The sequence below is a fragment of the Phycodurus eques genome, chromosome 1 (assembly GCF_024500275.1).
Source record: "Phycodurus eques isolate BA_2022a chromosome 1, UOR_Pequ_1.1, whole genome shotgun sequence".
NCBI lineage: Eukaryota > Metazoa > Chordata > Actinopteri > Syngnathiformes > Syngnathidae > Phycodurus > Phycodurus eques.
In genome coordinates, this window is record NC_084525.1 from 44,784,884 (window position 1) to 44,807,467 (window position 22,584).

A 22,584-nucleotide genomic window follows, 5' to 3' on the forward strand; every position below is an offset into this window, starting at 1 on the left:
CATGGGTGACCCTACCAGGGGCGTGAAGCCCCAGTTAACTTATCTACTAGGATCATTGGGACACACAAACCCATCCACCACGCTGAGGTGGCGGCCCAAGGAGGGGTTCATCTCAATACCTGGGACATTAAAAGTTATCAAAAGCTTTTTTTCCGACATACTATGTCACGGTGGTGGCTCTTCAAATGTAGCTTTTCTCAAGTGGCCACAAAACAGGAAATGGTGACGGTTCATCAAATACCTATTTGTGCTAGACCTACGCCTACGAAAATTCCTACACGCGTGTAGCACACCAACATGAACAAAATCGTAATTACAAACTATATCCTGTATTTATTGTTGGTAATTATGGTCGGACTTTTAAGTACTGTGAATGTAAATGTTGGAAAAAGGTACAATAATAGTCAATAAACCTCAATTTTAAAAAAATTATTTGGCCAAAAATCAGCTCACACCTGTATCAACCACAGACGTACAGAAACGTCAGGCATGCATACCCTTTTTTTTTCATTTTTTTTTTTTATTTTTTATCCTGTTCGGCTGTTAGGTCAAGCAGATTGGAAAATCTGTATCTTTTTTTGCCGGAACAGTTTTACTGTGTCACCTTGGAGTTTTAAAGCTTCCTCTGTAGTTTCTTAGTATTATAATTGAGGTTTATTGAGAATCAGAGTCGATCAGTCGAACAGAACAAAGTTTCTAGAGGGGAGAGAGAAACAAAGACAAAAGACAAAGCACTAATTGTAAACAGGATGAGAGAAGTAAGTCATTACATTATCTACAACAATGAAACATTAAATATGACTGTTGCATGGGGCTGCAGTGCTACACCCTGTGAGGGAAGGACAGGAGAAGCTAGAACAGGACAAGACCAGGAGAAGAAGCATGCAGGACAAGGGTCGTGAACCTGGCTATACAGCTGAAGTGTGGTGGGATTAATTATGTAAATTATAAAAGTCTAAAGGACGAGAGTATAAGTGAGGGGATACACAAGCGATTTGCATATTCATGACTTATTTGTCGCAATAAGTGCGTGACCCCACACCCAGTGAAAGAGTCCCAGGGGTGTGTGCCTGCGCATACATGGAAGTGAATTGACACAGTTTTACATGCAGAAAGACTGACAGAAGTGTCCTGTAATTGCTGTGCCCACACCACGGTGGCTGAGGACCCCACCCAATCAATCGATGGGCGGGATCGGGCCCAGGGATCCACCAGAGAGCAGCCCGGCGGACGGCACACATCCCACCCTGAGGGACCCAGGGCGGTCTGCCAGCCTCCACTGTGGCGCCCCGACAACTGGCCACCCAGTGGGGGCTGCAGGGACCCAATGCCACCACCCCCCGCCCCACACGCCATACTTACCGTTCATCATATCGACAGGAAGCGGAGCGGCTGGAGCTGTGGTGCGGCCGACACAACCTGGAGCTGAACACGCTCAAGACGGTAGAGATGATCGTGGACTTCAGGAGGCATCCTTCGCCACAGCTGCCCCTCACGTTGTCCAGCTGCCTTGTGTCAACCGTCGAGACCTTCAAGTTCCTGGGAATTACAATCTCTCAGGACCTGAAGTGGGCGAACAACATCAACTCCGTCCTCAAAAAGGCCCAGCAGAGGATGTACTTCCTGCGGCTTCTGAGAAAGCACGGCCTGCCACCGGAGCTGCTGAGACAGTTCTACACAGCGGTCATCGAATCAGTCCTGTGTTCTTCCATCACAGTCTGGTTTGGTGCTGCTACAAAAAAGGACAAACTCCGACTGCAACGGACAATCAAAACTGCTGAAAGGATTGTCGGTACCCCCCTACCCACCATTGAGGACTTGCACGCTGCCAGAACTAAGACAAGGGCGTGCAAAATCCTCTCGGACCGTCTGCACCCCGGTCACCAGCTCTTCCAGCTCCTTCCCTCAGGTAGGCGCTACCGATCAACGCAAACTAGAACTAGTCGACATTCCAACAGCTTCTTCCCTCTTGCGATCAACTTCTTAAACACCTAACCTATAATTCCATTACAACAAGCTGGCAATTTTTTGACTTGAGTTTGTTGTCACATTTCTGTGGGGCCAATTATGTATTACTCGTGCACTCACTGTAGTTGTCTCGCCATGCTGCACTATTTGCATATTCTGGCCACTCATGCCAGAGTAGCATCTGCTCCATTTGCACACTGATTGAGGAGTATCTGTAATATTTGCACAACCAACATTGTCTCAGATGATCGCACTACTCGTCACTTTAAACCGCATACACTCCTTGAAGTCTCAGCGCCCTTTCCACAATGGTCATTGCACCGGACTATTGCAATATTAGTCGTTCGAACTGCTCTAAGTGCTAGAGGACTCTGCATCTTTTTGCACAATTGTTTTTTGTCAATGTCTTTATGTCCCCAAAGTGTTCTGTAAATTGACTGTCTGTTGTACTAGAGCGGTTCCAACTACCGGAGACAAATTCCTTGTGTGTTTTGGACATACTTGGCAAATAAAGATGATTCTGATTCTGATCAAAGATGTATTCGTGGTACGTCACACCTACACCTACCAAATTGGGCAGGTACGTGTATTACCCAGACACCTACAAAATTATAATTACAACCCAGATCCTAAACTCAGAAACTGACCTACAACCTTTTAAAGGTACACTTTTGGAAAATTTACAGGTGTCACAATTTTGTGAACTTGTCCTACAAGTTTCACCTGATTGACTTCAAACTTGGTGAGTTTCATATGAACACTTGGACATTAAAAGTCATTAAAAGCTTTTTTCCGACATACTATGTGACGGTGATGACTCTTCAACCGTAGCTTTTCTCATGTCGCCACAAAACAGGACATGGTGACAGTTCATCAAATACCTATTTGCGCTACGGTGCACCTACGCTGACAAAAATTCCTACACGCGTGTAACACCCCGACACGAACAAAATCGTAATTACAACCTGTATCCCGAACTCAACAGAAAATGATCTACAACCATTTAAATGCAATATTCACAGTACTTTAAAGTAAAGTTAATGACCAGGACCTCAAACTGCCAGGACCACAACGAGGCCGGTGTGCGAGGGACCGATTATGGCTGTTCCCAGCTCTAGTTCAGTTTATACCTGCATTGCACTTGTAACTTTGTATTAGGCCTGCTATGATAATTACTATATCAACTTATCGTTCAATATATAAAATGGACACGAGTTTTTCCGGACTCAATAAATTGTCATTGTTGTGGTGAGCCGTTGTGCGGATCACACAGTGATGCGACAGAGGTGGACGGCTGGGTCATTAGCCACTAGTGGGCTCATGGAACGCCGGCGGACTGGTAACACTGTTGCCGGTGTTGGCTCCGTCCCATACTCCAAAGGCCTTGCGCCATATACAGCGTGTTGATTCACACAAAACAGAGAAACCTAATGGAAAGTTAACTGTTTGTTGTTGTGAGCTAGCTTTTTAGCTCGATAGCCTGCGAGCTAACAAGCTAGCTCGCTCCACTGCGGGTAATGTCGTTTAAAACATCATAGCTTCGCTACGTGTTGTTGTGTGTGCTAGTTCCCAATTAACACAAACACGGGAACGTTAACTGTTCATTAAAAATAAGCTCAGTGGCACGCATAAGCCAGTAGTTGACGACACCAAACGTCAACATATATTTAATTGACAGCTGAAGGGCTCGTCTTTAGCGGACTAACCACACAGGAGCCAGATTAACATGGAGACTTTTTTTGTCATTCCGATTGAAATCATTTCGATAGCATATCGCTGGTCAACTGTTTACACGTGATGTGATATTTTCCAATGTGCCCTGCATTTAATCGGAACAGCCGTGTGACATGCGCACTTGGTCGTGGAGGTCACAATATTTATGGAGGTGCGTTGTCTATTCAGCACAGTAGTTGGGAATGTTTTTATGTTTATTTGAAAAAAATGCTTGATAAAAACAACTTAAGTACTTAAAAACAAGATCTCAGTCGCATACAAGCTCCGTCGGGAGCCGGAATATTTACGCCAATGTGTAAATGATGATGTCGTTGGGCATTTATTTCAAGACAGACAGAGCTTTCCCGGCTCTATTCCGAATGGCAAAAAAGTACTTTTGAACAGTTTGGCAAAAAGAATATTCCACCCCTGTGAATCAAAATGAAATTACATTCGGATCCAGCCTGATTATTCTGAGTGAGGTTTTTATAGGGAGCATTTTCATTCAGTTTGGGCTTCTAAACAAATTATAATCAGAATTAGAAGGCTCCATGTAAACCAAACTAGTCTTGCAGCTCTTATTTTTTATTTCAGACCCAGGGGATACATTTTACAGAGTAAAGAAAAACATGAAAGTATCATAATATATAATAATAATCATAATAACTGCTAAAATAATAATACTGATTTTGAAGCAATAAAATTGAATAAACAACAAAAAATAAGGGTGGGCCTTATTTTTCATGATTTCAGAGCCATTAAAAACACTATCGTTTATTGTGGTAGTTTTTTGGGAAAATATATCGTATTAAAAAAATTACCATGGGAGGCCAACTTTGAACACTTGTGGTTCTGTGACAATTGTTCAAAGATTGACTCAACTCGAGTTGTCTTCACCCAAAACACACACCAAATTTAATCAGCTTGGAAACAGACTTACAACTTTCTCAAGGCATTGCATTGATTGATTGGAAACTACTGTTTGGACTTTGTAGTTGAAAATCTTTTGGACTGTTCTGGTTTTCACTGTGGTCAAGCCAACCTTCACTCGTGAAGAATTCAACCCAGCCGCCCCTAATTTTATTCATACTAGGCATTACGGTAATAAGCCACTAACTAGCGCGAAAGCCACCTTCAAAATAAAAGTCTACCAGTAATAGGCCTACAAGGACGTCAATGCTTCAGATTTAAAATAATTATATTAAATGAGCTCTCTGTTATAACGCAACCAGTCACTTAAACTTTACTTGGTAAACTATGGCAGGATTGCAACCAGCAAGATTAATTCGAATCTTGAGATGCACTAAAAAAAAGTTTTTTTGAAATATTCATACATGACTGAAAGTATATATTTTTCTAAATTATAAAAAAAAAAAAAAAAAAAATCCCATTGCTATCGCAACACCAGTCCAGTTCTGGGGGACAGTAGACCACCAAAAGATGTCCCATCCAAATCTGACGTTGCATTTCAAAATAAAAGTTCCCTGAACTCTACATATTTCACTGTCATTGATTTAAAAAATAATAATACAAATAATTTAAAAAAAAAAGAATAATAATAGTAATAAATAAATAAATAAAATCATTACAAAAAATAATTTCGGTATCGCAACACAAGTCCAGTTCTGGGGGACAGTAGACCACCCCAGGTCTCCACCGAAAGAGGCCCCATCCAAATATGATGTTGCATTTCAAAATAAAAGTCCTCTGAAATCTGCATAGTTCCCTGTCATTTTTCACTGATTTCCCAAAAATTATTTAAAAGAATCATTTCGGTATCACATCACGAGTCCAGTTCTGGGTGACAATAGACCACTCCAGGGGCCTCACTTGTGTGGATTTCCTACTGAAACATGGCGTACGCACAAAAATATCCAGATGTATGAATATGTGCGTACACATCCAAGCACATTTCCCTCGTACAACCCAATCAACATGGAAATGAGCGCACATGTTGGAGTAGCCAACTCCTCCCTGTCCACGCCTACATTTAAATATGCAAATCATATTTAAATGAACCCTGCACCTGAGATCCCGATCTCTGCGTGATCAGAAAAAAAGGAAAATGAGCATGGTAATGAAGAAAAATTATTTTTCTGAATGTGAAGTTGCTCAATGAAGTGGAGGTGGGCAATAAAATCCTCTTTAGCAGGCTGTCCTCCGGCGTTAACAACAAGCGAAAGAGGAGTGAATGGTACAGCGCGTGTGCAGTTGTCAATACTGTGGCGTCAGATCAGCGCACACACGCTGAACTAAAAAAAGAAGTGGTCAGACATTAAGGTGGATTTGAAGTGGAGAACAGCTGCCCACCGCCAAAGTGTGGTCAAAACAGGGGAAGGAACCGGCGCGGAAGGCCTCACCCTGTTTGAGGATAGAATCGCTGCAATAGTGGGTGACACTGCTCTCTCAGGGGTGGTGGGAGCACATGTGGCTGACTGATCAGCCCACAAGGTAAATACCATGTATTTTTATAACTCAGAACAAATGTGTTCATACAGTAACCTACACTCAGCCCTGTGAGATAAAGGCTAATGCGTAAATGCTGTATGTATATCAGTTGCAGGCACCGGGCAGTTGTGGGTAGACTTATTGCCCCCCGGCTGGAAGAGAGGGTAGCCTCCCTCCGCCTTCCTCACTGTTGTTTGTGCCTATGCACCAAACAGCAGTTCACTGTACCCACCCTTTTTGGAGTCGCTGGAGGGGGTGCTGGATTGTCAATGCTCACGTGGACAATGACATTGAGACCTGGAAGGGCGTGATTGGGAGGAACGGCCCTCCCGATCAGAACCCGAGCGGTGTTCTGTTATTGGACTTCTGTGCTCATCACGGATTGTCCATAACAAACACCATGTTCAAGCATAAGGGTGTCCACACGCGCACTTGGCACCAGGACACCCTAGATCGCAGTTCGATGATCGACTTTGTGCTCGTGTCATCAGACTTGCGGCCGCATGTCTTGGACACTCGGGTGAAGAGAGGGCCGAGCTGTCAACTGATCACCACCTGGTGGTGAGTTGGCTCCGATGGTGGGGGAAGATGCCGGTCCGACGTGGCCCAAACGTATTGTGCTATCTGGCAGTAAGTCGGACTCTTTTCCGGTGAGGGTTGGACTCCGCCAAGGCTGCCCTCTGACACAGATTCTGTTCATAACTTTTATGGACAGTATTTCTAGGCGCAGCCGAGGCGTAGAGGGGGTCTGATTTGGTGGCCTCAATATTGCATCTCTGTTGGCTACATCAAGCCGTTATCTGCAACTCTCACTGGAGCAGTTCGCAGCAGAGTCTGAAGCGGCTGGGATGAGAATCAGCACCTCCAAATCTGAGTCCATGGTCCTCAGTCGGAAAAGGGTGACGTGCCCTCTCCAGGTCGGGGATGAGATCCTGCCCCAAGTGGATGAGTTCAAGTATCTTGGGGTCTTCTTCACGAGTGAGGGAAGAATGGAACGGGAGATCGACAGGCGGATCGGTGCAGCGTCTGCAGTGATGCGGACTTTGTATTCAGTCCTCAATTTACTGGTCGATCTATGTTCCTACCCTCACCTATGGTCACGAGCTGTGGGTCGTGACCGAAAGAACAAGATCCCGGATACAAGCGGCCGAAATTAGTTTCCTCAGCAGGGTCTCCGGGCTCTCCCTTAGAGACAGGGTGAGAAACTCGGTCATCCGGGAGGATCTCAGATTAGAGCCGCTGCTCGTCCACATCGAGAGGAGCCAGATGATTCGGATGCCTCCCAGACGCCTCCCTGGTGAGGTGTTCCGGGCACGTACCGCCGGGAGGAGAAGCCAGGGACGACCCAGTACACGCTGGAGAGACTACGTCTTTCGGCTGGCCTTGGAAAGCCTCGGGATCCCCCCGGAAGAGCTGGATGAAATGCCTGGGGAGAGGGAAGTCTGGGCGTCCCTGCTAAAGATACTGCCCCCGCGACCCGACCTCGGATAAGCGGTAAAAAATGGATGGATGGAACTGGTCTTGCGATACCGAAAGTATTATTTTTATTTCTGTTTGGCGACTAAAATTGTTTAAACTAATTCATCGCACAATTTTCCGTAATTAATCGCGATTAATGACATTTTTTGACATCTATTATTTTCTAGGAAGCATGTAACAGATATTTACTTGAGTAAAATCTTGGAATTAATGTAAAAATCATCAAATAAAAAAATTATTTAGATTCAAAAACAGCTTTAATAGCTTTATTTGATCCTTGAATAAAATTCTTCTGTAAAATACAACTGTTGACCAACACAATAAAAACTGACTCAGCTTCAAAGGCATATTTCTTATTAGACTTTACGCCGATCTGATCGGTGTTATTGGTATCGGTCGATAATTAGCATTTTATGCTGATCGGCTTTCATGTCGCCAATCCGATCAAAGATGTCATCGATGGGCTCCGCACAAGACATTTAACTCTGCGTCTTCGTTGCGTATGAATCCAAAAGCTAGTTTATTTTTAGCCTTGTCACCTGTCTTGTTGCGCAGTACTGTAACTATATGATGGCCAATAAAGTTTTTTCAATCCTGTTTCTGAAAAAACACGGTCGGCGTGGGACTATTTTGTGGTGTCTCAGACAAACAACACGCCAGTTCTTTGCAGTCTGAGCACAACTGAAGTACGTCGTGGGGAACGTCATCTAAATGCTTCAACACAACAAATTTGATCGAGCACCTGAAGAATGTACACAAGGAGGAGCATGCCACGTTCAAGCAAAGCAGTGTGGGGGGGGGGGGGGGGGAAAGCCAAACAGACACGAACTCTGGACAACACAAGTCCATATAGCTGGGACAGTGAGAAAGTTAGAGTTAGCATCTCATAACATTATTTATTAAAGTAATTTAATTGCAATAAAGTAATTTAATTACAGTAAGTTAGTACACATTATTTCTGTCATGTAATATTAACCTGACCTAAACTTATGTCAGTGGACACTCCTTGAATGCCCTCTAGAGGTCATTGGTGTTTTAACGTTTGTCTAAAATGCTCGAGAATAATTTTGAGCTGGGATGGGCTCCAGCATGCCAGCGACCCTTGTGAGGATAGGCTGTACAGAAAATGGATGGATGGATGGATGGATACAGTACACAAGTATATACAATAAATGAACTTCTTCTTTTCCTTTCGGCTTGTCCCGTTAGGGGTCGCCACAGCGCGTCATCCTTTTCCATGTAAGCCTATCTCCTGCATCCTCCTCTCGAACACCAACTGCCATCATGTCTTCCCTCACGACATCCATCAACTTTCTCTTTGGTCTTCCTCGAGCTCTCTTGCCTGGCAGCTCCATCCTCATCATCCTTCTTCCAATATACTCACTATTTCTCCTCTGGACGTGTCCAAACCATTGAAGTCTGCGCTCTCTAACTTTGTCTCCAAAACATCGAACCTTGGCTGTCCCTCTGATGAGCTCATTTCTAATTTTATCCAACCTGGTCACTCCAAGAGCGAACCTCAACATCTTCATTTCCGCCACCTCCAGCTCTGCTTCCTGTTGTCTCTTCAGTGCCACTGTCTCTAATCCGTACATCATGGCTGGCCTCACTACTGTTTTATAAACTTTGCCCTTCATCCTAGCAGAGACTCTTCTGTCACATAACACACCTGACACCTTCCTCCACCCGTTCCAACCTGCTTTGACCCGTTTCTTCACTTCCTGACCACACTCACCATTGCTCTGGACGGTTGACCCCAAGTATTTAAAGTCCTCCACCCTTGCTATCGCTTCTCCCTGTAGCCTCATTCTTCCCCCACCAGCCCTCTCATTCATGCACATATATTCTGTTTTACTTCGGCTAATCTTCATTCCTCTTCTTTCCAGTGCATGCCTCCATCTCTCTAACTGTTCCTCCAGCTGCTCCCTGCTTTCACTGCAGATCACAATGTCATCTGCAAACATCATGGTCCACGGGGATTCCAGTCTAACCTCATCTGTCAGCCTATCCATCACCACTGCAAAAAGGAAGGGGCTCAGGGCTGATCCCTGATGCAGTCCCACGTCCACCTTAAATTCTTCTGTCACACCTACAGCACACCTCACCGCTGTTCTGCTGCCCTCGTACATGTCCTGTATTATTCTAACATACTTCTCTGCCACTCCAGACTTCCGCATGCAGTACCACAGTTCTTCTCTGGGTACTCTGTCATAGGCTTTCTCTAGATCTACAAAGACACAATGTAGCTCCTTCTGACCTTCTCTGTACTTTTCCATCAACATCCTCAAGGCAAATAATGCATCTGTGGTACTCTTTCTAGGCATGAAACCATACTGTTGCTCGCAAATACTCACTTCTGTCCTGAGTCTATCCTCCACTACTCTTTCCCATAACTTCATTGTGTGGCTCATCAACTTTATTCCTCTATAGTTGCCACAGCTCTGCACATCACCTTTGTTCTTAAAAATGGGCACCAGTACACTTTTCCTCCATTCCTCAGGCATCTTCTCACGCACTAGAATTCTATTGAACAAGCTGGTCAAAAACTTCACAGCCACCTCTCCTAGATGCTTCCATACCTCCACAGGAATGTCATCAGGACCAACTGCCTTTCCATTTTTCATCCTCTTTAATGCCTTTCTAACTTCCCCCTTACTAATCATTGCCACTTCCTGGTCCACCACACTTACCTCTTCTACTCTCCCTTCTCTATCATTTTCCTCATTCATCAACTCCTCGAAGTATTCTTTCCATCTAGCAAGCACACTGCTGGCACCAGTCAACATATTTCCATCTCTATCCTTAATCACCCTAACCTGCTGCACATCCTTCCCATCTCTGTCCCTCTGTCTGGCCAGCCTGTATAGATCCTTTTCTCCTTCTTTAGTGTCCAACCTGCCATACATGTCATCATATGCCTCTTGTTTTGCCTTTGCCACCTCTACCTTTGCCCTGTGTCGCATCTCAATGTATTCCTTTCGCCTCTCCTCGGTCCTCTCAGTGTCCCACTTCTTCTTAGCTAACCTCTTTCCTTGTATGATTTCCTGTACTGTGAGGTTCCACCACCAAGTCTCCTTCTCTCCTTTCCTGCCAGAAGATACACCAAGTACTCTCCTGCCTGCTTCTCTGATCACCTTGGCTGCAGTGGTCCAGTCTTCTGGAAGCTCCTGCCGTCCACCGAGAGCCTGTATCACCTCTTCCCGAAAAGCTGCACAACACTCGTCCTGTCTCAGCTTCCACCACATGGTTCTCTTCTCTGCCTTTGTCTTCCTAATTTTCCTCCCCACCACCAGAGTCATCTTACACACCACCATCCTATGCTGTCTAGCCACACTCTCCCCTACCACTACCTTACAGTTGGTAACCTCTTTCAGATTACATCGTCTGCACAAGATGTAATCCACCTGTGTGCTTCTACCTCCGCTCTTATAGGTCACCCTATGTTCGTGCCTCTTCTGGAAAAAAGTGTTCACTACAGCCATTTGCATCCTTGTTGCAAAGTCTACCACCATCTGTCCCTCCAAGTTCCTTTCCTGGATGCCGTATTTACCCATCACTTCTTCATCACCCCTATTACCTTCACCAACATGTCCATTACAATCTGCACCAATTACGACTCTCTCTCTGACTGGGATGCTAAGAACTACATCATCTAGCTCCTTCCAGAATTTCTCTTTCACCTCTAGGTCACATCCTACCTGTGGGGCATAGCCACTAATCACATTACACATAACACCCTCAATTACAAATTTCAGCCTCATCACTCGATCTGATACTCTTTTCACCTCCAAGACATTCTTAGCCAACTCTTCTTTTAAAATAACCCCGACTCCATTTCTCTTCCCATCGACACCATGGTAAAATAATTTAAACCCTGCCCCTAAACTTCTAGCCTTACTGCCTTTCCACCTGGTCTCCTGGACACACAATATATCAACCTTTCTCCTCATCATCATGTCAACCAACTCCCGAGATTTTCCTGTCATAGTCCCAACATTCAAAGTCCCCACATTCAGTTCTAGGCTCTGTGTTTTCCTCTTCTCTTTCTGCCGAAGAACCCGCTTTCCACCTCCTCTTCTTCTTTGACTTCGACCCACAGTAGCTGAATTTCCAACGGCGCCCCGCAGGTTGACGCCGCCGGTGGCGGACGTTGTTAACCCGGGCCACGACCGATCCGGTATGGAATTCTTTGGATGAACGCTCATATTTGTTTGGCAAGGTTTTAAGCCGGATGCCCTTCCTGACGCAACCCTCTGCATTTATCCGGGCTTGGGACCGGCCTACAGTTTGCACTGACTTGTGCCACCCATAGGGCTGCATTCAATAAATGAACAAGTCATGTAAATAGACACATTGCTCCATCTTGTGATCGGATCTGTGATCGGTTATCGTTTTTTTAAAACATGCTGATCGGTGGTCGCTGATTGGCCCCAAAAATACTGATCGTGTAAAGCCTATTTCTTATCGTCTTCTCATACAAACACTTCTCAAATCTTTTCGCTTCCAGGTTTAGGTCTTTTCCCACGAGCATACCACTCGAGCAGCGTTGATTTGTGAGGCCCCGTGGAGGTAACTTGATCAGGGTATCTTGCTCTGAGATGATACGCCAAAGACGTACAACTAATATGGTACTTGAATATGGCTTTGAAAAGTGCGCAATTTACTTACTCCAACAAGCGTCAAGCAAGTAAAACAACGTAAAACTACCTGTCGCCCATGTTCGTCCATCTTCGCGTCAGTGACTCCTCTAAGTTTGCTGCACACGTGAGCAGAGGCGCGTAAAATAATTTTAATGTATCTCCAAAGTTAATGCTTTAACTTTGAGAGCCCTAATTTTTTTTTTTTAAATCAGGGGTAATGAAAGTTAAATATGCAGAATTCAGGCGACTTTTATTTTGAAATGAAACAGATTTGGATGGGACTAGTGGTGCGATACAGAATATATATTTTTTTAATGATTTTTTTTTTTTTTTACATCAGGGGTGATGACAGCGAAATATCAGAATCAGAATCATCTTTATTTGCCAAGTATGTCCAAAAACACACAAGGAACTTTTATTTGAAATTCTACATCAGATTTGGAGGGGACCTCTTTTGAGACCTGGGGTGGTTTAGTATCCCCCAGAACTGGACTGAAAGGATTTAAAAAAAAAAAAAATTTTAACCAGTGGTAATGACAGTAAAATCTTCAGATTTCAGCAAACTTTTATTTTGAAATGCAACATCAGATTTTGATGGGTCCTCTTTTGGTGGAGACCTGGGGTGGTGTCGTAGGACTAGATTGGTGTTTCCATACCGAATATTTTTTTATTTTATTTTTTTTTTAAATCAGGGGTAATGACAGTGAGATGGAGATTTCAGGAGACTTTTATTTTCGAAATCTAACATCAGATTTGGATGGGACCTCTTTTGGTGGAGACCTGGGGTGGTGTGGTGTCCCTTAGAACTGGACTTGGGGTGCAATACTGAATAGATTTCTTTTTTTTTTTTTAAATCAGGGGTAATGACAGCGAAATATGCATTTTTCAGGGAACTTTTATCTTGAAATGCTACACCAGATTTGGATGGGACCTGTTTTGGGTGAAGACCTGGGGTGGTGTAGTGTTGCCCAGGACTGGACTGGCGGTGCGATACTGAATTTATTTAATTAATTTTTTTTTAAATCCGGGGTAATGCTTAATATGCAGATTTCAGGGGACTTTTATTTTGAAATGCAACATCAGATTTAGATGGGACCTCTATTGATGGAGACCAGGCGTGCTGTAGTGTCCCCCAGAACTGGACTGGTGTTGTGATATCTAAAGGATTTTTTTTTAATGATTTTGGGTTTTTTTGTAATCAGTGGTAATGATTGGTATGTACCTCGAGAACTGGACTGGTGTTGCGATACTGAAGAGATTTTTTTTAATCAGGGGTGGATGTTTTTAAATCAGGGGTAATGACAGCAAAACATGCAGATTTCAGGGGACATTTATTTTGAAACAACATCAGATTTGGGTGGGACCTCTTTTGGTGGAGAACTGGGGTGGTGTAGTGTCCCCCAGAGCTGAACTGGTGTTGTAATACCGAAAGGATTATTTTAAATCATTTTTAAAAACTCAGTATGCATTGATGCCCATGTATTATTTATAGGCTTTTATTTTGAAGGTTGCTTTCGCCGCTAGTTGGCGGCTTATTACCGTAATGCCTAGTATAAACAAAATTGGGGGCGGCAGGCTGGCTTGACTTCTTTTCGAGTGGAGGCTGGCTAGACCGCAGTTGGTTTTCTTAGGTCTGGTCTGAGAATCTGGCTGTTTTTGTCCTTTTTCGATCCCTTCCCGACAAGACAATCTTCTGTGTCTTACAAAATTATCCTAATAGATTGTCCTTAGGTCTGATGTGTGTTAAGAGTGGATTTGCCCAAAACTGGTCGGGGCCGACAATCTTAAATAATGAACGTGGGCAATATTTACGACCAAAACCTTTTACGGGGGGGCTACGTCTCTCCAAGTCAAACCTATAAAATTTGTAGTGCAAATATACAGAAATCGTGGGCCTTTTTAGCTATTTGCTTTTTAGGCTTAGTCATGAATGAATGCCGCAAATATACACTGAAAAACGTACATTTAGATTTTGAGTAATATGATGATAACAATGATCCTTAACTATGATTTGTAGAATTCTATTTGTAATTTGATAAAGGAAGAGTGACCAGACAGATGAGCTAACAAAGCTAAACTACTAGCAGTTAGCCTCACCAACAGGCTTGTGTCCGATCATGGCGTGGAAGAGGCAGACCTCCACCTCGTGGCTCCACACCACCGACTCCTCGCCGGGTACCAGGGCCGCGTCCGGTGGCTTCTCGTCGGACTGGTTCTGCGTCACGTCGGCCTCCCCCATCGTCGAAACAAACACAACGGAGACAAGACCGTACTTCTAAGGTCGGATGTTTTGGTTGTGTCAGTCGGAAGTACGACAATAATTTAGGGTTTACTTCTACTTCTTCTTTCATTTATTGGATGATTGCAAACGTTTCGGTACATACCGCCACCTAACTGTGAAAGAGTATGCAACACTCATATCCCCAACCCACAGATCTGTTTTGGCTTACATTTTAACGATTTCCTGTGTCATTAAACTCATATATATATATATATATATATATATATATATATATATATATATATATATATATATATATATATATATATATATATATATATATGTGATTCTGATATGTGTGTGTGTGTATATATAAAGATATTTTTTCATATTTTAATTGAATTGAATTGCCTTTTATTCATATATACATATTTTAAACTTTTGTCCATTTGCTATGGTACTCCTAACTTTCCATTTGATATTGAGATTCTCTCTCTTCTACTTTTTCCCCCTGTTCCTCAGCTTATCATGTATTTGTTAGTTATTCCTTTAAAAGCAATATATTTTGTGGCACTATTCCCAACGATAGCTATTTTTTCTGCTCTATGTTCAGCTTGTTGGGTGATCACTTCAGCAATAAAACAAAATTTGCCTTTTTAACAATTATAATATCCTCTTTTACTTTGCTATAATTTTACATGATATCGTTGCTTAGCTCTCTGCTGATTTTCTTTTACTAATTGAGCAGCTTCTGCATATTTAAAGTTTCCTCCAACTCGTATTTCTGCTGCCATTTTCCTCACCTCACACACTCTGTGTGTAACAATGTGAGCTCCACAGATTTTCAGTTCTCATGTTCACCTCCACACTTTCTTCCTTTGCAATAAGGCCATATTTATAGCATCTCAACAGTGGTGGAATGTATTCTCTCACATTATGATGAAAAAAAATCATATCTATTGAGTTGGGTAGGATTTTTTCCCCCCCTCAAACTCAATTAGAACAGATAAACTTTGTACTTTGTTTCCTTCCCACCATTTCATTGGTCTCCTCACATGTAAAACGTCTTCTTTTATCAATATTCTGTCATGATATGTGCCCTCCAATTCCTCTTTTGGAGCTTGGATGGCGCTTTGCGCCCCACCCTCCCCGCTCTGTCTCACTCCCAAGCTATTAGCATCCCCTCGCCTGCGCACCTTTTCCCAATAAGGACTCATCACTGCCTGTATTTAAGGCTGCCTGACCCAGGGATTCAACACCAGAGTATTCACACTCATTTGTGGTACACAGGCCGACTCTCATGTAAGTTATTATCCGTCGACCCGCACCTGTACTTACCCACTTGTGTTCTCTTCCACTTCCAGTGCTCCTCCTGTGCCTCCGCTTCGCTGCCCGCTCCAACCACGGCGTCAAGCTCGTCCACCTCCTCATGTTCCCGCTTTCTGGTCATTCCTTGTTCCGATGGACCACGAGCACGCCTTGGATATACAAACTCTGAGCCACTTCAAAATATCACTCCCTCACTCTACTCCCTCCGCCTCAGTCTGCTTTTGGGTCCAGTCCAATTCAATACGATTACGTATCGTGACAGAATACAACATGGACCCAGCGACACCGGAACCGTTGAGGGAAGCGCTCGCCCACCAGGTCGCTCATATAGGTAGACAGGAGAAAGCCCTCAGCGAAATCATGAACTCATTAAATACGCTCACACAACAAGTATCTCTCTTGTCCGCCCAGAAGCACTCCGGCAACCCACGTGAGTATTCCTCCCGAGCCTCCCTTACAAAGAGCCTCACGTCCCTCCTCCTGAACCTTACTCGGGGGATCTAGGTTCGTGTAGTCAATTTTTAGTACACCGTTCACTAGTATTCGACCTGCAACCGCTGAGTTATCCCACGGATAAATCCAAAATCGCTTTCATCATTAACCTTCTGAGCGGAAGAGGTGCCAAATGGGCTACTGCGCTTTGGCATAATTCCTCCGCAGTCCTCTCATCATTCGACTAATTTTCGGACAAGTTTAAGAAAGTTTTTGACCACCCTGTCAAGGGTAGGGAAGCCACTCCGCGCCTCCTAGCCCTCACTCAGGGTTCAAGTTCTGTGGTTTCATATTCAATAGACTTTAGGATACTTGCGAGAGAATGTGGTTGGGAGGACGCCGCTTTAAAAGGAATTATTTTTTTAAAGGATTATCTGAGCAGGTCAAAGACGCTCACCGCCAGGGACGAACTCACCTCACTAGAGGAATTAATTTCGTGAGCCATAAAATTGGACAATCGTCTTCATGCCAGAACTGAGTATGGGAGGAATTACAACGCGCAGTATAACACCGGGGGCACAGCACCACCAGCCATACCTGCTGGCTCCTCTTCACCCCCCACTGGACTGGCGGAGCCCATGCAACTGGGCAAGACCCTTTTAGACCCCCTGCAATGTCATCACCTCCATTGCTGAGGGGGCCGACCGGAGCTGTGGCCGTAAGGTGGTTGGTGCCTGTCATGGCGGCAATCCCCGAACCCGTTGGTGGACACCAACGGTGAGGGATGCCGTCAAGCTGAAGGAGTCCTATCGGGTCTTTTTGGCCTGGAGGACTCCTGAGGCAGCAGATGGGTACCGGCTGGCCAAGCGGAATGCAGCATTGGTGGTCGCTGAAGCAAAAACTCGGCCATGGAAGGAGTTCGGTGAGGCCATGGAGAAAGACCTCCGGACGGCTTCGAGGAGAATTTCTTCGAAGCCGTCCAGACCAGGTCTACCATCTGGCGTCTCAGGAGGGGGAAGCAGTGCACCATCAACACTGTGTATAGTGGGGATGGGGCGCTGCTGACCTCGACTCGGGACGTTGTGAGTCGGTGGGAGAATACTTGGAAGACCTTCTCAATTCCACCGACCGCCCCCCCCCCACCCCCTTCCCATGAGGAATCAGAGTCTGGGTTCTTTGAGGTGGGCTCTCTTATCTCTGGGGTTGGGGTCACTGAGGTGGTTAAAAAGCTCCTCGGTGGAAAGGCCCCAGGGGTGGATGAGATTCGCGCGGAGTTCCTCAAGGCTCTGGATGTTATCGGGCTGTCCTGGTTGACACGCCTCTGCAACATCGCGTGGACATCGAGGACAGTGCTTCTGGATTGGCAGACTGGGGTGGTGGTCCCCCTTTTTAAGAAAGGGGAGCAGAGGGTGTGTTCCAACTACAGGGGGATCACACTCCTCAGCCTCCCTGCTAAGGTCTATTCGGGGGTGCTGGAAGTTGAATCGCAGATTCAGGAGGAGCAGTGTGGTTTTCGTCCTGGCCGTGGACTAGCTCTACACCCTCGGCAGGGTCCTCGAGTGTGCATGGGAGTTCGCCCAACCAGTCTACACGTGTTTTGTGGACTCGGAGAAGGCGTTCTACCGTGTCCCACGGGGAGTCCGGTGGGGGGTGCTGTGGGAGAATGGAGTACCGAAACCCCTGATACGGGCTGTTCAGTCCCTGTTTGACCGGTGTCAGAGTTTGGTCCGCATTGCCGGCAGTAAGTCTGACTCGTTTCCGGTGAGGGTTGGGACTCTGCCAAGGCTGGCCTTTGTCACCGATTTCTGTTCATAACTTTTATGGACAGAATTTCTTGGCGCAGCCGAGGCATAGAGGGGGTCAAGTTTGGTGGCCTCAGAATTGCATCTCTGCTTTTTGCAGATGTGGTTCTGTTGGCTTCATCAAGTCATGATGTCCAATTCTCACTGGAGCGGTTCACAGCAGTGTGTGAAGTGGCTGGGATGAGAATCAGCACCTCCAAATCTGAGACCTTAGTCGGAATAGGGTGATGAGAATATAGAATACTTTATATTCTAATATGTAATTCTAACTAGTTTGGAAGAGAATGTGTATTGGAGTATAGGAGTATACTGCAGGAAGGCCCCCAGCGGGGGGTATGTGGCCCTCATCAGGGGGTATTTGGAGACAGATGGCAAAGAAGAAAGGAACTGCGGGGAGCCACTATAAACATTGAATGCAGGAGACATCGGCAGGCGACGTCTGGACCCAGATCAAATAGTCATCATTTGGCCGAACAACGATGACGTCAGATTACGGACCAATCGGACGACAGCGATTCCACACCGGCCTGTTTGAAACATTGTATAAGTCTGGGGGAGAGTCAGATAGTTTTGTTCTACTACTGTATCTGCTAAGAATAAGTTAGGGTAGTTACGAACCCAGAGCTCTGCAAAATGTATAGACTCCTCTGTCAGGAATAAATTGGTTGCTTTTTATACATTGTTGTGAACGACGTTCTTTCACGAAAACGAACACGCTTGGAACCACGGAAGTTAGGAGATTTTAAAACACAGGTTCCTTCAAGGGTTGCATGCCTTCTCTATTTCGGGGGTGAGATCCTGCCCCAAGTGGAGGAGTTCAAGTATCTTGGGGTCTTGTTCACGAGTGAGGGAAGAACGGAATGGGAGATCGACAGCCGGATCGGTGCAGTGTCTGTAGTGATGCGGTCCGTTGTGGTAAAGAAGGAGCTAGAAAAGCAAAGCTCTCAATGTACTGGTCGATCTACGTCCCAAACCTCACCTCTGTTCACGAGCTGTGGGTCGTGACCGAAAGAACAAGATCCTGGATATAAGCGCCCGAAATGAGTTTCCTCCACAGGGTATCTGGGCTCTCCCTTAGGGTGAGAAGCTAGGTCATACGGGAGGATCTCAGAGTAGAGCCGCTGCTCCTCCACATTGAGAGGAGCCAGATGAGGTGGCTGGGGCATCTGATTCAGATGCCTCCCTGGTGAGGTTTTCCGGGCACGTCGCCAGCCAATCGCAGGGCACATATAAACAAACAATCATTCACACCTACAGGCAATTTAGAGTCCTCAATTAACCTACCGTGCTGGCCCTTGTGACAACAGCACCTGCTAATTCCAGGTCTTTTTTAAGCTCTCCACAGGTGGTCCTTGGCTCTTGAACAACCCTTCTGATTATTCTTTGCACTCCTTCCATCCATTTTCTGAGCCGTTTATCCACACATGGGTCGCGGGAGTGCTGGAGCCTATCCCAGCTATCTTCGGGCAGGAGGTGGGGTACACCCTGAACTGGATGCCAGCCAATCACAGGGCACATATAAACAAACCATCATTTGCACTCACATTCACACCTACAGACAATTTAGAGTCCTCAATTAACCTATCATGCATGTTTTTGGGATGTGGGAGGAAACTGGAGTGCCCGGAGAAAACCCACGCAGGCATGGGGAGAACATGCAAACTCCACACAGGTGAGGCCGGGATTTGAACCCCAGTCCTCAGAACTGTGAGGCAGACGCTCTAACCAGTCGTCCACCGTGCCTCCTATTCTTTGAACTCCTCTGTCAGAATTCTTGCGAGGAGCACCTGGTCGAGGCAAATTTATGGTGGTATGATTGGCTTTCCACTTGCATATTATGGCCACAACCGTGCTCACTGGAACATTCAGAAGCTTAGATAGGCACCTGTAACCAAAGCCATCGTTATGTTTTCCAACAATTAGTTTGCGATTTCATGTTGATCGGATTTTTGGAAATATATTTAGTGAGAAAAATGGTGATGCGTTAAATACTAATTTCAGCCACTGTAACTCAGCCAGATGAACTCGCGCAGCCACAAATCCTGAAAACAGAATTTCCTGTATTTTTTTCATCACGACCGTTTCCTCATGAAATGAGGAAATGGTCGAAAACGGCCCTGCCAGTCCTCATTTTTGCTGCACTTAATCATGTCACGGTTTATATTTTTAGGTAAGAGTAGGCTGATGTTTTTTTTTTTTTTCTTTTCTGACTAGGAAATGTTTCAGGTGGTCAGCGACAGTAACACTGTCCTGTTTGAAATGGAGTGAGAGAAGTTGTGTCATGTGCACGTGCTTATATTAAAGTAGGAATGTTACTAAAATCTTAAAAATACCATTATATCAAAATACACTATCACTGGATAGAAGTGTGTTACACAAATAAAATGAATCCTAGTTTGTTTTGCCCACATTTTCTGCCCAGAAATCAGTGTAAATAATTAAGAAACGTGACTGAAACCTTGATTCTTTGGAAGAAAAATGCCTTTATGTTAGTCTTATTGGTTGAAAATATGATGTTTCAACAGGCCATTTTCCAGTTTTTCAAATGGCAGCGTCTGCTCGAGCCATCTGAACATTTAATTTTGATGATCAAACTGAGAGCAAGCAAATAGTCAGAATTACGTCATACTTCACAGAAAACAAAAATAATAATAGTAATAATAATCAACGAACATTTTCATCTTTGTCAGAAGCACAGAAAATCTCAACCGAAACTGAAAAAACGTGGTTGTAAAGGGATTTTCCAACAATGTAACCTGAAAAGAACAACTATTACCTTGCACGAAACAATGTGAAAATGCGATTTTGGTGGACCTCCCCTAAATTCATGTACCCGATTTCCGGCACAGTGAAATGGAAAAATGGCGGTCGGTATTCTAGATTTAGTAACGATGCTAATTAAAGCCAAGGTGCTAGTGAATAGCTTGACTGACTGGAAGCAACAGTTTTACTCCTTTTATGACATACAGAGAAAAGCCAAGACAGGAACTCACATATTAGTATTCACAAAACTCAATTTCCATTGATGGCCTTTATAAAATGTGCATTGAATTTAAAAAAAAAAAAAAAGTCCCCCAAAATAAGTCTAAGCTTGCTATAGTGGCTGGTTTACTCAAGAAGAAGAAGGAAAAAAAAAAACATACTGTTAAAGTGCTTGTAGAGGTGCTGCTGTATCAAAATGAGTTGTATACCCCAGAAATTAAGGGTACATGTTTTTTTTTTTATGATTCCAATCAATTCCTCTTTTGCTTCAGCCCAAAATTGAAAAAAAACATCTGACTTGGTTTAGTCACAGACTTTCCCAAAAAGTGTCATGATTTTCTTTCAGAAATGGGGGAATCAAATTGTGTTAAAAATATATATATCTTGCCGGGCCAGCTCAGCACCCCTAAACCTCAGATATTTGAATCGTCCCTACTTAAAGCAAATTATTGAACATTAAAAGATATGGCAACACAAATACATGAGTCATCTGAGTGAGTTCTCAAAGTTCTGCTTCTTTATGCGCTGACAAACACATTAACATGCAGCCCTCAAACAAACAGAACTGTACAAGAACATCCCCCCCTCCCACCCTCCTTAACATCAAGATAGAAAAGAAAAAGAGAGCAAAGGAAGCATCAACAATAAGCATGAGCCATTCAAAACTTAGGGGAAATCCAGCACACAATGAGAGCAAATGTAATATAACAAACAATAAGCGCTTCCCAGAATGCTCTTAACCAATCAGAACACAAAGCACAAAAAACTTCTCTGAAATGAGGTTTTATTGTGAAATACCCATTTGACCTTCTCAGAAATCCCTTTTAGCTTATCTTCATAAACCTTAAAACAACAACAATCCTAAAAGACAAAGAAAAAGCTGCGTGATGACAATCGCTGATGATGTCATCAAAATTTACATGTCGGAGCGCAGATGAGGGTGAGAGGCTTATCATGAGGTTTCATTATGGGCTTTGAAGGATCAAAATAAAGGATTCTTTTATACTAAATTCAAGAACAGCCCTTTGAAAACAATTTCATGAGTCTATTTTTCATAAGCTCAACCAGTTTGTTCCTTACTAATCCTGATAATAATTACAATAATTAGGGGTGAAAAGGCACCTCACAATTGTCTGCTTTTGCTGTTCAAAAGATTCATTAAGAAGTAAAAGACAGAATGCACGTGTTAAAATTATGCATCACCCTCCCCCCCCCCCCAAAAAAAACACTCCCAAGCTCAAATTTACTAAAATAAAAATAACTTTTTCCTTGCCTCTACCCATCTTATGATCATGACCATCACTTTTGAGAAGTCTCTGCCCCCATCTGCTCATCCTTGCCCCTTATTATCCCCGCCCCCCCAGACAATAAGGGTGCAGAATGACAAGTGATCGGAAGTGTGGCAGGAAGCAGCTAGATGGGATGTGGTGGGCAGGGGCTGGCAGAATGTGGGTGTTTGCGAGGCAGCTGGGGGTCACTGAATGCTATTGGTCCTTCTTCAGTGATTCTGACGAGTCATCTTTAGCTAGCCCCTCCTCCCCAAAGGACTCCTCGTACCTGGAGGAGAACA

The 22,584-nt window shown here is 44.3% G+C and overlaps 2 protein-coding genes across 3 annotated transcripts in view; both read right to left on the minus strand.

The window, feature by feature from the left end:
- Nucleotides 1-14,586, minus strand: part of mrgbp (MRG/MORF4L binding protein) — a 37,141-nt gene extending 22,555 nt beyond the window's left edge. The window contains exon 1 of the mRNA XM_061693931.1: nt 14,346-14,586. Within this exon, the coding sequence (XP_061549915.1) occupies nt 14,346-14,487 (142 nt within the window). The 5' untranslated portion in view covers nt 14,488-14,586. The remainder of the gene's footprint in view (nt 1-14,345) is intronic.
- Nucleotides 14,587-21,613: 7,027 nt separating this feature from the next.
- Nucleotides 21,614-22,584, minus strand: part of hm13 (histocompatibility (minor) 13) — a 41,267-nt gene continuing 40,296 nt past the window's right edge. For both annotated transcript variants that reach the window (XM_061693960.1, XM_061693969.1), the window contains one exon: nt 21,614-22,571. In XM_061693960.1, coding sequence (XP_061549944.1) covers nt 22,499-22,571 — 73 coding nt within the window. In that variant the 3' untranslated portion in view covers nt 21,614-22,498. The remainder of the gene's footprint in view (nt 22,572-22,584) is intronic.